Source organism: Delphinus delphis, chromosome 17, assembly GCF_949987515.2.
Source record: "Delphinus delphis chromosome 17, mDelDel1.2, whole genome shotgun sequence".
NCBI classification, from domain to species: Eukaryota; Metazoa; Chordata; class Mammalia; order Artiodactyla; family Delphinidae; genus Delphinus; species Delphinus delphis.
In genome coordinates, this window is record NC_082699.1 from 33,899,541 (window position 1) to 33,911,634 (window position 12,094).

The following is a 12,094-nucleotide window of genomic DNA, read 5'->3' on the forward strand; positions in this document are numbered from 1 at the left end:
GGCGTCTTCTCATCTTTCATATTCCTTGCGCCTAAGTGGCTCTCACAGGAGCCCGGCACTTTTACAAGCCTGGTTTGGAACCATATTTCACTCGAATGCAAACCCATTTAAATCATCGCCTTGTTTTTCGGAGACTGTTTCTTGTCAATGGGGCCATAAATCCAGAATGTCAAGCCGGATGGAGTGGAGCGCGGACAGGGGAGAGATGGAAGGGAAAGGAATCAAGCAGGGCAAGTACCTCCTCGGGTGAGGTGGGAGGGATTCGGCAGGATCTCCAGGGTGGAAATGAGCGAAGGCTGACCAGACCCCGCACCCCTGGAGTCCAAGCCAGCCTTCAGGATAAAGAGCGCGGGGAGCTACGGCGCGCTCTGCCCCGGAGGGAGCGCCCCCCTACCTGGAAAAGCCTCAGGATGTTGGCTACCATGATGGAGACCGAACTCCCCGAAGCCCCAATCACTCCAACTACTTTCTCGGGCTTGACGAAAACCGGAGGCTCGCCGTTGGTGCAGCGCACTTCGGAGGTGTCCTTCTGGATGAGCGCCTGGACGAAAGTGAGCGACTGTTCGAGCGCATAAGTGTCCCTGGAACAAGTGTCCAGGATCCGCGCTCCCAGCGTCACGTTGGGCAGCAGGTTGGGATCGCTGTTGATCTGGTCCAGGGCGTAGAGCATCGCTTCCAGCCTGTGGATCCCGTTCTCCCTCTTGATGTCGCCGCAGGGCACTCCGCTGGGACCCTTCGCGTGCACCGGGAACAGCCCCCCGAGGGTGACGTCCCCCTCGATCCGAATGGAGTGCGGGGCGTACATCTCCTGGCCGCGCGCCGCCGCCGCCAGCGCGCACAGAAGCACCTCCAGCACGCAGCAGGGAAACTTCATCAAAGTCAGGGCGCGGAGCAGCTTCCCCAGCTGGACCATACTGCTCCCGCGGCTGCGGTGGTGCCGGCGGCACTCGAGGGGACGGTGGCGGGCTCGCCGGAGTCCTGGCCCCTTGGGGTGAGCTCCTCCGGGGAAGCCCAGGGTCTCCTGCGGGCGAGGAGGGGAGGGGCGCCCGGGGAAGGGCAGCCGGCGAGGGTGGGGGGTCCCGCGGCGCCTGCCAGCTTGGGGCGCCGTGCGCTCTTGGGTTCCCCGGCCAGCGCACCGCGCTCGAGCTCGCGCTCGGTGGCTTGCAGCTCCAGCTCTCCAACAGCCCAGCACTGGGGAGAGAGCGAGGATGGCTATCACTTTAAATGCGCGTTCGGCTCCCTCTCCTCCTCCGCCCACTCCCTCCCACCCTCGCTCGCTCTCAGGCTCTCCCCACCCTTCCCAGCGCCCACCCTCCCCACGGTTTTGCATCATCACGCAGGGAGGGGCTGCGTGCTGAGGTAAGGGGGGAGGGAATGGGTGGGCGGCTGTGGGGGGGGGGAGTACCTCCGATTCGGAGTTTCGAGGTCGCCAGGGAATCTGGGGATTGCAGGTCGCAGGCGAAGGCTGAGCTCCTGCTTCGGTCTCACTGTAGAAGCCGCTCGCTCGCCCGCCTGCACCCACATGCACATTCTAGGCACAGGGTGGCATCAGCCCCGGACAGGGCGGTTCTAGCTGGGGCTGACTGCTTCCAACCCTGAGGTCCGGAGCCGGGACTGTCAGCGCCGGGAGAATGCGAGGTCGTCGAAGGTGATGCCGCCAAGCATGAAGGGTAGTAGGGAGACCCCAGTCTGTACTGCTAATTCGTCTGTGCCAGTTTTTCCTAAGAAAAACACACATACACACAGGAGGCTGATTGATGACCTAAAGAACCTTTACGCAGAGACTTCTCCGGGGCCAGGCACTGGGCTAGCCTGTAGGGAAAGACGCCAACAAGAAATGCTGGGAATGGAAATGCATCTTTGGTCTTCAGGGGTTACTGTGGCCGGAGCCGGATGAAGTAACCCTGGTCTCCAGTAAATCTGTGGCGGATTCGCTCCTTTTCTTCCTTTCATCGCAAGAGATGGAACAACTGAGAACTCTGCAGAGCGCACTTTCTTCTCTGGCGCTGACAGGTGTAAGGCTCCCTCCTACCCATTTCCAGAGATGCTTTTGGGCTGATGTCAGGTTTCCTCGGGCAGGAAATAGCAAGAAAGAGGTGGCAGTAGGAGGAGCAGACAGAAATCTTCCCATCGATCCAGTGATCCAGTGATCCATTCTTCTTTTTTTTTTTTTTCTGGCTGAAGATTTGGGGGGTTTGGGGAGTGGAATCAGGATGCCAGAGCAGGTTGTAGTGCAGTTAGGAAGCTGTTTTTCAAAGGTGTCCCCTCCTGCAGGTCCAGCCCAAACTTGGCCCATTAAAGCAACAAGTGGCCCTAGTTCCTACACAAGGAAGGGCAATGTATCTGCCCTTGGTGCCCACGTGTACTGCTTATGGTGGTCTCTACTCTTGCTGAGCCTTTCTGTTGGAGTGCAGCGAAACTGTCTTATACAGAATTGAGGGCGCAGAGAAAACCAAAACAAGACTATACTTTCTGTTGTAATGTTAGTGTACTAAAGAAAAATGTCCTTGCACATAAACAAAACAGCACACACACACACCCCTAAAAAGTCAGAAGTTGGGAAGTTGGTTGTCTCTTCCACCAACCACCTGTCTGACCTTGGCACTTCTGTTCCTGTGCCTGAGTTTTACTTTGCCCATCTGTAAAATGATGACATTGAATTGAATATTTTACACGTTAACTTTTAGCTTTCAAATCCTCTGTTGAAATAGGTCATGCACCTTTGGCCATGGTGTTCTTTTTAGACCAATATCCTTTGTTGCTTTATGTGTAGGGCACCCATTTTTTGATACCCAAACAACACTTCAAACATTTCCTGGTACAGAGGATTTTATTATTTTTCTTGTTGACCACCCATTTATCTTCCTTCTAGGGAGAGTCCAGTCCATCATTTTCTTTTCAGACATGCCCCTCCTCCAGGTTTCAATACTTAAGGTTTGAGGAGGAAAAAAACCTTCTGGCTACAGTGTTCAAGGAAGGGAATAGAGGCTAACAAGAGTTATGCAGGGCTAATCCCTGGACTTCTGCTGGAGTAACGAGGTTGATGACATAGGGTTACCACTGTCCAATAGACAATCCGTGCCGGAGTTAAAAGAAAAAGGAGCCTCCTTCCTCGAAATGCTTTATGTATATCTTTTGGACAATGTTACACTATTTGATTTTGTAAAAACATACCATTTTACTGCCATCTTCAAGAAAAGTGATGTAAAAACTATGAGAAGCTACCCCTGTGTACAATGTGATCATCCGTCACTCATAGATGTGATGCCCTGCTATATAAGTGCACACCTTGTGCAACCTTATGCTGTGATGCACCCGCCCCTTCCAGCCAGCCCTGGAGCCGCGAGCGTATAAGCCCGCAGCTGTGCCAGAAGCTCCCACATAAACAGGGAAATATTTGGATCCCATAATGAGAAATACCAGAGAGGAGAAAAGGCAGAGAGAAGAAGGGGTGGGGAAGAGAGAAAGGGACCTGGTTAGAACATGTGAACTCCTGGATCCACATGTGCCTGAAAGATTGCCTCTTTTTTTTCAATTATATAGTATTTTATCTCTGTTGTTTGAAGTCAAAATATCCTCTTGTAACTCACCTATTCTGCTATTCAATACATTGGATCAAAAAGGCTGGAACAAGTGAAATAGATATCCTGGTAAGGCAGCATTAGCTAATTTGGAAAGGGGGAAAGAAGCAAAGCAATAGAAAGGCATCCTTGGGAACACAAATACTGTGGTCCTAGTATTTAGGCATCAGTACCTGAGGCTATATTTGATAGAGACTGTATCCTTATTTAGTTTTTAATTTAAAGCTATTTAGTAGGCACTTGGTGCCAAAAAATATATTTGAAGAGCTGTGTTACAACTAATAACACTTGATTTTTCACGTGCCCATGTGAAGATCTATGTTCTCCTCTTCCATTTCCAGGTCACAGCTTGCAATTGCTCAACAAATAGTTCTTGCCTGACTGTTGAATGTTGCCTTATTCTGTGTTCTCTCTTTGCTCTCCTTATTCTCCCCAAACATCGGCAGCAATCATTATCTTCTTTTTGTTGCAGTCATCTGTGTGCATGTTTTATTTCCCTTGCTAAGCTGGAAGATCCTTGAGGGTAAGGGGCTAGGTACTATAAGGGGCTAGGTATTATTTATCTTTTTACCTCGGACAATGTTCAGAATGGTGTTTTGTACCTAAGAAGCACTCATGTGTTGAATGAATCAGAATTGGTTTGCCATTCCCCACTGCCTTTATCTCACAATAACAGAAACATAAAGTGGGCAGAGCAGAAACGACGGCAAATAAATTGTCCTCTTAGTCGCAGAATGCAGTTTCTAGAACTTAAAGAATAATTAGTAGATTTTGAAATAACTTTGTTTTACAAAAATTTCATAAGATTGAAATACTCTAACCTTAAAGCTCTCGATCAACTCTAAAGGAAGGCTTTAATTGGCTCCTCCTGAGTCAAGTGTTTATTCCTGGGCCGATAACTGGGGCCATTGTCATAATAGAAAGTGTGATTTGTTACCAGAGAAAGAGGAAAGTGACGCTGGGCTTGCAAGATATTTATATCTTCAGCCAGAGTGCATAGGATCTGGAACTTAATTGGTGACGCAGTATTTGTTTGAGATTATATGAATGAAAAATCTTTGTGTAAGAGTGATTAATCTAAAACTTGGCCAGTCATTGTCCTAGTGGCATATTAAATTGCAGGAGAATCTAGTTTTAGGCACAAAGATCATAAATATAAAATGTGTTCCCAGGCTTGGTTCTGTGTAGTCAGTTATCTATACTCACCCACTCATTAATAAAAATGAAAGTTAAGGACTCAGTCCTAACTTACAGGCTTAGCATTGTATTTTGCTAACAATCTCAGTTTTATTTTCTTTGTTCTCCCCTCTCCATCATCTTCTGCAGAAAATAATGTCTCCACTTTCAATTCCCTGTCTATTTAAATCCAATTTGTAATTTATAAAGTTGTCCTCCTTAAGGGCTGCTGCTTCTGCCACAGTAATGTACTCTGGCCATTATTATACTCTTCCATCTTTCATGGAGGTCTCCATCCACAGGTTTTGTTTTCATAGCTTTTTTTGTTTTGGCGGTACGCGGGCCTCTCACTGTTGTGGCCTCGCCCAATGCGGAACACAGGCTCCGGACGCGCAGGCTCAGCGGCCATGGCTCACGGGCCCAGCCGCTCTGCGGCATGTGGCATCTTCCCGGACTGGGGCACGAACCCGTGTCCCCTGCATCGGCAGGGGGACTTTCAACCACTGCGCCACCAGGGGAGCCCTATACTTATGATTTTATATTTGCTTATTTACTTTTGTCTCCCCCCTCAGCTCAAGAGAGACTATATTCATCTGTGTTGATCACTTCTGTGTTTCCTGAACATGCCTATACATCATACTGAAGAATGGTGCCTGAAATTTGGTAAGCGATCAATCAATTTTCTTGGCTGGATGAAGAAATGTGTTCATAAATTAATGAACAGATCTTCGGGGCTTCTGACTTGAGGACTAATGGGAAGAGGATGGTAAACGGTTGGGACAGCGTACTGCAAGAAGTAGTATTTGGAGTACTCTGATAGCTATCCTAACAGATAAGATTGTGTTCATTTAAGTAGCTCTAATGAGAGAGCTGGGAACTAGGGACACACAGCATTAAGGTTTTTATAATGCATTCTGTAGAGTTCTTTTTAAGTCTGTACAAATATCATTGAAAATATATGCATACATATACACCTCTGTTACTTTACTTAGCGCTTTACGAGAGCCCCTCAAGGAAGGAGTAGTAGCAACTCTCAGTATCCTTCCTTTATGATGAGCTTAATTTATTCAAAGTTACATCATAATTTATTTGTAACTGTGAAACTAGACTTAGTTATTGAATAGACCCTCCCTAGAAACGTATGACATTAATAAAACCAACAAAACTTTGTTCAGTTTCCAATGATAGACACACTACAGACTCAATTATGGGCCATCCAGTTTAATGAAGGGAAGAAGTGATTGAACAAATGTAGAGCAAACAGAATATGAAGTTTTATCCTCCATTAATATTAGTAACAGATAGTGTGGGCTCCAATGCCTTCAAGATAGCTTGAGACCATCATCTCTGTGTCATGGGCAGGGGGATGTTCAGCCAGGATGTCTTTCACTGTCACTGAGAAAAATTTCCATAATATATAATGATACCTACTGAAACTGATATGGGGCATTTGGGTAATAAGGAATCCATTAGCATATTTTTCCGGAAGTCTTGACTACAAAATGAAGACAGTAGATTTGGACACTTTCAGCTATGAAGAAGTTGTTTGGATATTCATCCTTATGCCTAATGAAATAAGCTTATTTCTTCTCTGCAGCTTCCCATATACCATTTTCCCACTTCTGTTTTATGTTTGGAAAGACTTTTAGAAATTGAAAGTCAAGTTAAAAAGTGAGTGACAACTTAAATGATATATGGAATATTTTGCTGACTTACAAGAGCATGCAGAATTAAATATGACCCAGTTCAAATGTTTATTTTAACGTGTATGTTGAGGTGGCGTTTTCAAGGTGCCAGAAAATGAGAATTCACCTTCCAGTGTTTGTTACCAGTTCTGTTCATTGCACAGAATCATCTTCATAAAACATACTGTTTTCTATGTACCTGGTATATATCTCAATTAGTTTGAAGAATTTCTCAGATACCTCTTAATATGTAGTGCTCCAATTCCAATCTTGCCGTGTCCTGTACCAGTGACACAGCACACAGGAGTTTTATTTCTCTGGGTTGTTCAGAACCCAATGAAAGAACAATGGAATGGGATCCAAGAGATCAGGGTTCTTCTCCCAGATATACCGTAAAATAATTGTGTCCTCTTGGGAAAATTATAGTCATTCTAGGTCCCTTTTCTTTACTTTGACAGAGCTGCACTAGATGACCCCAAATAATATAGCGCTCTTTCAGTAGTCGCTTAGATGTTATTGGTATTCTGAAACAAATGAAGACAATGACACATGGAGCTGTGCAACATCTCTGTAACTCTGTTGTCTTAGAGTTGCCTCCATTTTACAGATGATAAGGTGACTGTGCATAGAAGTAGATGTTTGGAACCAGCGGTTCCAAAGTAAGTGGAGGTAAACCGCAAATTTCCTTCCTTCCTGAAGCTCACTTAGCCAAAACATAGGCTTCTGAATATTAAGCTGTAAAGCATATTATCAGTACATTTTAAAAGAAGCTATTCTTCTAGGATTTCCAATTAATAGCAGGAGGTATTGAAATTCTTAAAAGATCATCTAATTTTGTGAGATTTACAGCTCTATTTTCCTGTCAGGCATGTTGTATTAGTGCCAGAGAGTCATCTGAGCTTCTGGATGCTTCTCTGAACCTCTTGAAGTTTTCTTCTTGCTATCTGAAATTCATGCCAGATAAGCCTTTTTCTAGAGTGTATGTACAGACTTGTGTATTTTTATATAGGAAAGCGATGCAGTGAGTCAAGTCGGGGGTTAAGCCCTCATTCTCAGAGTGGTATTGAGCTCCTGGTGAAATATAATCATCATTTCCTCAGAATCGAAAAGCAGTTATCTCAGGTGTATAATCCCATTAACTATTTATACATTTACATATGATACATGTATTTATTGTACCTACGAGGTGTGTTCTCTTTGGGAAGTACAAAGCTCTTAGAGACATAGGTTGTTCATTTTTTTTGTTTTCCCACAAATACTGTGACCCTTTGAGCAGGAAGGTCTATATTTTACTAACATCTAGAACCAGCAGTTAACACGGTGTCTAAGATGTAGTCAATAAATATGAAATAGATAAATGAACACATTTTTATGTAAGGGCCAGGACATGGACAAATAGAAATTTTTCGTTTTCAGTCACAAAGCAACAACAGACATAAAGATGACACAACAAGTGCTACGGTCATTCAAAGAAGGCATAGAATAGATAGAGGGATCTCCTCTATGGCACAGGGAACTATACTCAATATTTTGTAATAACATCTGTATGGGGCACCTGCTCCACACCAGGCCCTATGACAGGTGCTTACATACTTTCCCTCTCCCCCATCCTATGGGGAAAGTACCTCTGCTATAGATTTAACATTTGCCTCCCCCAAAATTCATATGTTGAAATCCTAACCCCCAAAGTGATGGTATCAGGAGGTGTGGCATTTGGGAGGTGATAAGGTCATGAGGGTAGAGCCCTCATGAACAAAATTAGTGCCCTCATGAGAGAGACCCCGCAGAGGTCCCTCGACCTTTCTGCCATGGGAGGTTACAGAGAAAACACGCCAACTGTGACCCAGGAAGAGGATACTCACCGGACTGTGAATCTGCTCGCACCCTGATCTTAGACTTCCAACCTCCAGAACTATGAGAAATAAATTTCTGTTTTCCATAAGCTACCCAGCCTCTGGTATTTTGTTATAGCAGCCCAAATGGATTACGATCACCTCTGTCCTTAGGTTTCAGACCCAGAAACTCAACTTTGTAGAGGTTACGAGGACCCTAAAGCCACTCAACCAGGCAGAGGCAGATTTGAAATTGAAGTCTCCAATTCCACATGTAAGTCTATCAGACCCTGTCTCCAGACATGATGTCATGAACAAGAGCTAATGCAACAAAGAGTTTACATGCAGCAAAACAATTAGCAAACAAAGTAAGAATATAGTAGACCGACTGTTTTGGTCACCCAATAGCCATTCACCACTCTTCCAGTTGAACAGAAGCCATGCCCCGTGGGCACATTCAGCCCTGCTGTTTTCACTTCCCAGATTTGAGGGGTAGGAAATTATTATCCCTCCTGGCCATCAGCACCCTGACCTCTACCACCCACCTGGCCAGCTTCAAGAACAGCTGGATCCACCTGTTCAAATGAAACAGGTCTGCTCTCTGTGGTGTTGGCTTCTAGTTCAAGCAGCTCTCCCCACATGATAGCAAAGCTGGCTCCCAGCAGTTGCAAGCATGAATCCTACCAGCCTAGCAGTCCCAACAGATACCTTTTAAGTATTTGTTCCCCAAAGCTCCAGTTAAAAGTCCTAGGCTGATTCCAATTTGACCTGCTCTGGACAAACATTTTCTTTAGAACCTAGAAGGCTGCCAGACAAAATACAGGATGCCCGCCTCGTTAAAGCTGAACTTTAGATAAACAATAAATTTTTAGTAGAAGTATGTTGCATGCAATGTTGAAGACACCCTAAAAAATCGTGGTTTTCACCTAAGGTTCAGCTTTAACTGAGCGCCCCGTGTGGGCTTTGCCGGCTGTGGTGGGCACCGAGTGGGGTCGGCGGGGACGGAGGGGGGGGACTGTGGCCCGAGCCGGGTTGCACACCCAGCCCACAGCGTGCAGGGAGAGAGGGGCAGCCTCGTCTCCGCTCCAGGAGCTGAGACGGGGAGAAGGAGAGCGCCCCAAAAGGAAACCAGCTGCCCCTCCCAGGAGAGAGGAGATGGCTGTTCAGCAGCCAGAAACAGCAGAAGAGCCCGAGCACAGAAGCGGCGGCCTCTGAAGACGCGGTGCACATATTTCTGGTGGGCGAGGGGCACGCGGGCCGGTCCGTGGGAAAGAGGGGAGCCCGCGCCGGCCCCTCCGCCTCCCGAGCCTGTGCGTTTCCCTAAAAGAGCAGCAGCTGTGCAAACTGACCGTTCACAGTTGTGATAAATCGCCTTAGGAAAGCACTTCGATTAAAGTCACATCTAAATAGAACGCAATAAGTCACCCCTGAACAAATCAATTGCGAGAGGGGCAGCTCTGGGTGCGCCCCCACCCCGCTGCTGTTTTGCTTTCCCCGCAGGACGAGGGCCGCTCACTGGGTCGCGGGGACAGCGCGCTGTCTCAGCTGGGGAAGAGGCGCTTGCTCAGGACACATGCAAAACCCAAAGTGTGAAAGGAGGCCTTTATTCCATTCCTTTGGGGGATTTCTTAATGACGTAAAGCCCAACTTGGTTTCACATCTGCCTCTCGTTTCCGTGACAGAACCTTCCTGGGGGGGTCCACCAGCAGCGGGGTTGCCAGGCGCCACAGGGCTGTGCTCTCCTTCCCAAGCCAGTTCATCTCCATCTGTAGCATTTTCAGAGAAACTCTCGGATAGGTTTTCTCCAACAGGTTCTTTTTCCTTCACTTTATAAAGTCATTCTCCTGCACAAAATGAACGGCCTGAAGACATCACTGAGCCTCTTTTTCTCCCAGGGTCAGGGCCAGCACGGCCCCCAGACCACAGGGGCGCAGGACCTCACAATGGGCTTCAGGCCTTCCCTCCCCTCCCGCCCCTCCCACCCCGCCCTACCCCTCCCCTCTTCCCCTGCAGAAATCACATCCCTTTCTCCAGACTCCCCACTTCAGCTTGACTTCCAGCAGATCTTTACCCTGCCAGTTAGTAATTCAGGACTAATAAGGTGATTGCTTTCATTTATGGTAGCAGTTGTGGGGGGGGTGGATGAAATGGCTTTGCCCCTATTCTTGTTGGAAAAATAAATCACACCCACTGTCACTTGAGATCTTATTTTTGCCCCCAATCAAGCAAATTAGCAGCGTGGTTCATTTTCCCAGCATTCACTCCTGAACAGACGGCAGTGCCCTGGAACATGGCTTAGAGCTGTGTGGTCAGTGCAATTGTTTGGGGCTGTTTGTGCCGACAATGAGAGGAGACGCCTGTCTCCGGAAAGAAAAGTGGCCCTTGTCTTGCTTAGGCCAACGAGCTGCCCGGAGCGCTGCCCGCCTGGCTTCTGAGGAAGATGTACACCGCCATCTAGTGGATATGGGGGCTCACTGCAGTGTGCTCGTTCTCCCGCCTTTCCTTCTGGCCGGTAAGAACAAGCAATACTGCTTCTTGTAAGTTCCTAAAAATAGGGGAGGTCTTATATCACCAGGAGTGAAATGTTTGCCTCAATGTCTGTAATGAAAGTGCAACCCCATGCTTGCACAACGTCTGTCTTGTCAGTAGCCCTCTTTCATCCCGATGTTTAGGTCCAAGATAGGATTGTCATTGTCTGAGCAATGGGTATCTCTGTGAAGCTGGGTAGTTCTCCCCTGTCCCGAGTAGTGTGGGAGGAGACAGTCAGCACCTTCAGAGGCGCCTTCATCTCTGCAGCCTCGCCATCACTCCTCATCTCGCCCACAGCAAGCCCTATTCCAAAGTGCACAGGGTAGAGGCGTTCGAAAGTTGGCTTGTTCAACCAGGGGCATTGCCACTTCCCAGAGGGAGGCACAAACACACCCACATCCTAAGACTCTTCTCAGTCTTGGTGTTGAGGGCGTTCCCACTCTGTCCCCTGCCTACACACAAGTCAGCGTCTTTTTCCTTTCCACTCATTCTACCTACATGAAGAGCACGTTGATCTCCCCAGTTTTAACACAGGAACCATGATTTTCTTGGGTTTTGTGTACTGGGGGTGGGGGGAGATTGAGAGAGAGAGCAAATACATCCCAATATGGAAGGGCTTGGGGCCGTGGTTCTCCACCAGGGGCAATTTTGCACCCAGGAGACATTTGAAAGTGTCTTGGGACACTTTGGATGGTCACAGTTACGCGGGGCTAAATGTCCTTCCATCACAGGACAGGCCCACAGCAAAGAAGCATCCAACCCCACCCAGCAGTCGTGCTGAGGCTGAGAAAGCCTGGTTTAGGCTCGCAGATATCGCCTCCAGCAAGCCGGTTGGAACACTGATTGTCCTCAAATGGGCCACACTGCAGAGGCTGTGGATAGATAATGCATCCTCTCCCAAGTCAGTACTGACCACCCTTTTTCTTCTTTTAGACTCTTCCATTTTAAACATAATTTAGCTGTCTCTTTCTTTTCCCTCTGCTCTGCTGAGAAGAGAAAGGATTGGAAAGGGGGAGGGGAAGGTGACAGAAAAGGAGGATTAGAGACCTGACCTGTTTCTCCTGCAGAAGCTGGGCACATTCCTCTCTCACAAGCTTTGTGACCCAGCAGGGTACAATTAAAAGCACAACAATTTGCTTGTTATTCAAGTCAGGCATTAGTCCGGGTAATGGCATCCTTGGTAGAGAGATGGATTTCCTTGTTTGGAGCTAAGCACAGGACTAGCTGAATTCTCCATGGAGAAATCTTGATTTGTTCAGGTCTTTCATGTTTTCTACAGAGAAGGGATTAT

General features: G+C 47.3%; 1 protein-coding gene across 1 annotated transcript; it reads right to left on the reverse strand.

The window, feature by feature from the left end:
* Positions 1 to 247: 247 nt before the first annotated feature.
* On the reverse strand, positions 248 to 1,330 carry LOC132440324 (metabotropic glutamate receptor 7-like). The gene has a single exon (XM_060035267.2). The coding sequence runs from the start codon at positions 1,328 to 1,330 to the stop codon at positions 335 to 337; it is 996 nt and encodes a 331-aa protein (XP_059891250.2). The 3' UTR covers positions 248 to 334.
* Between the last annotated feature and the right edge of the window lie 10,764 nt (positions 1,331 to 12,094).

Coding starts and splice junctions, on each gene's coding strand:
- LOC132440324 (XM_060035267.2), bottom strand. CDS start 1,330: ATGCAAAACCGTGGGGAGGGTGGGCGCTGGGAAGGGTGGGGAGAGCCT.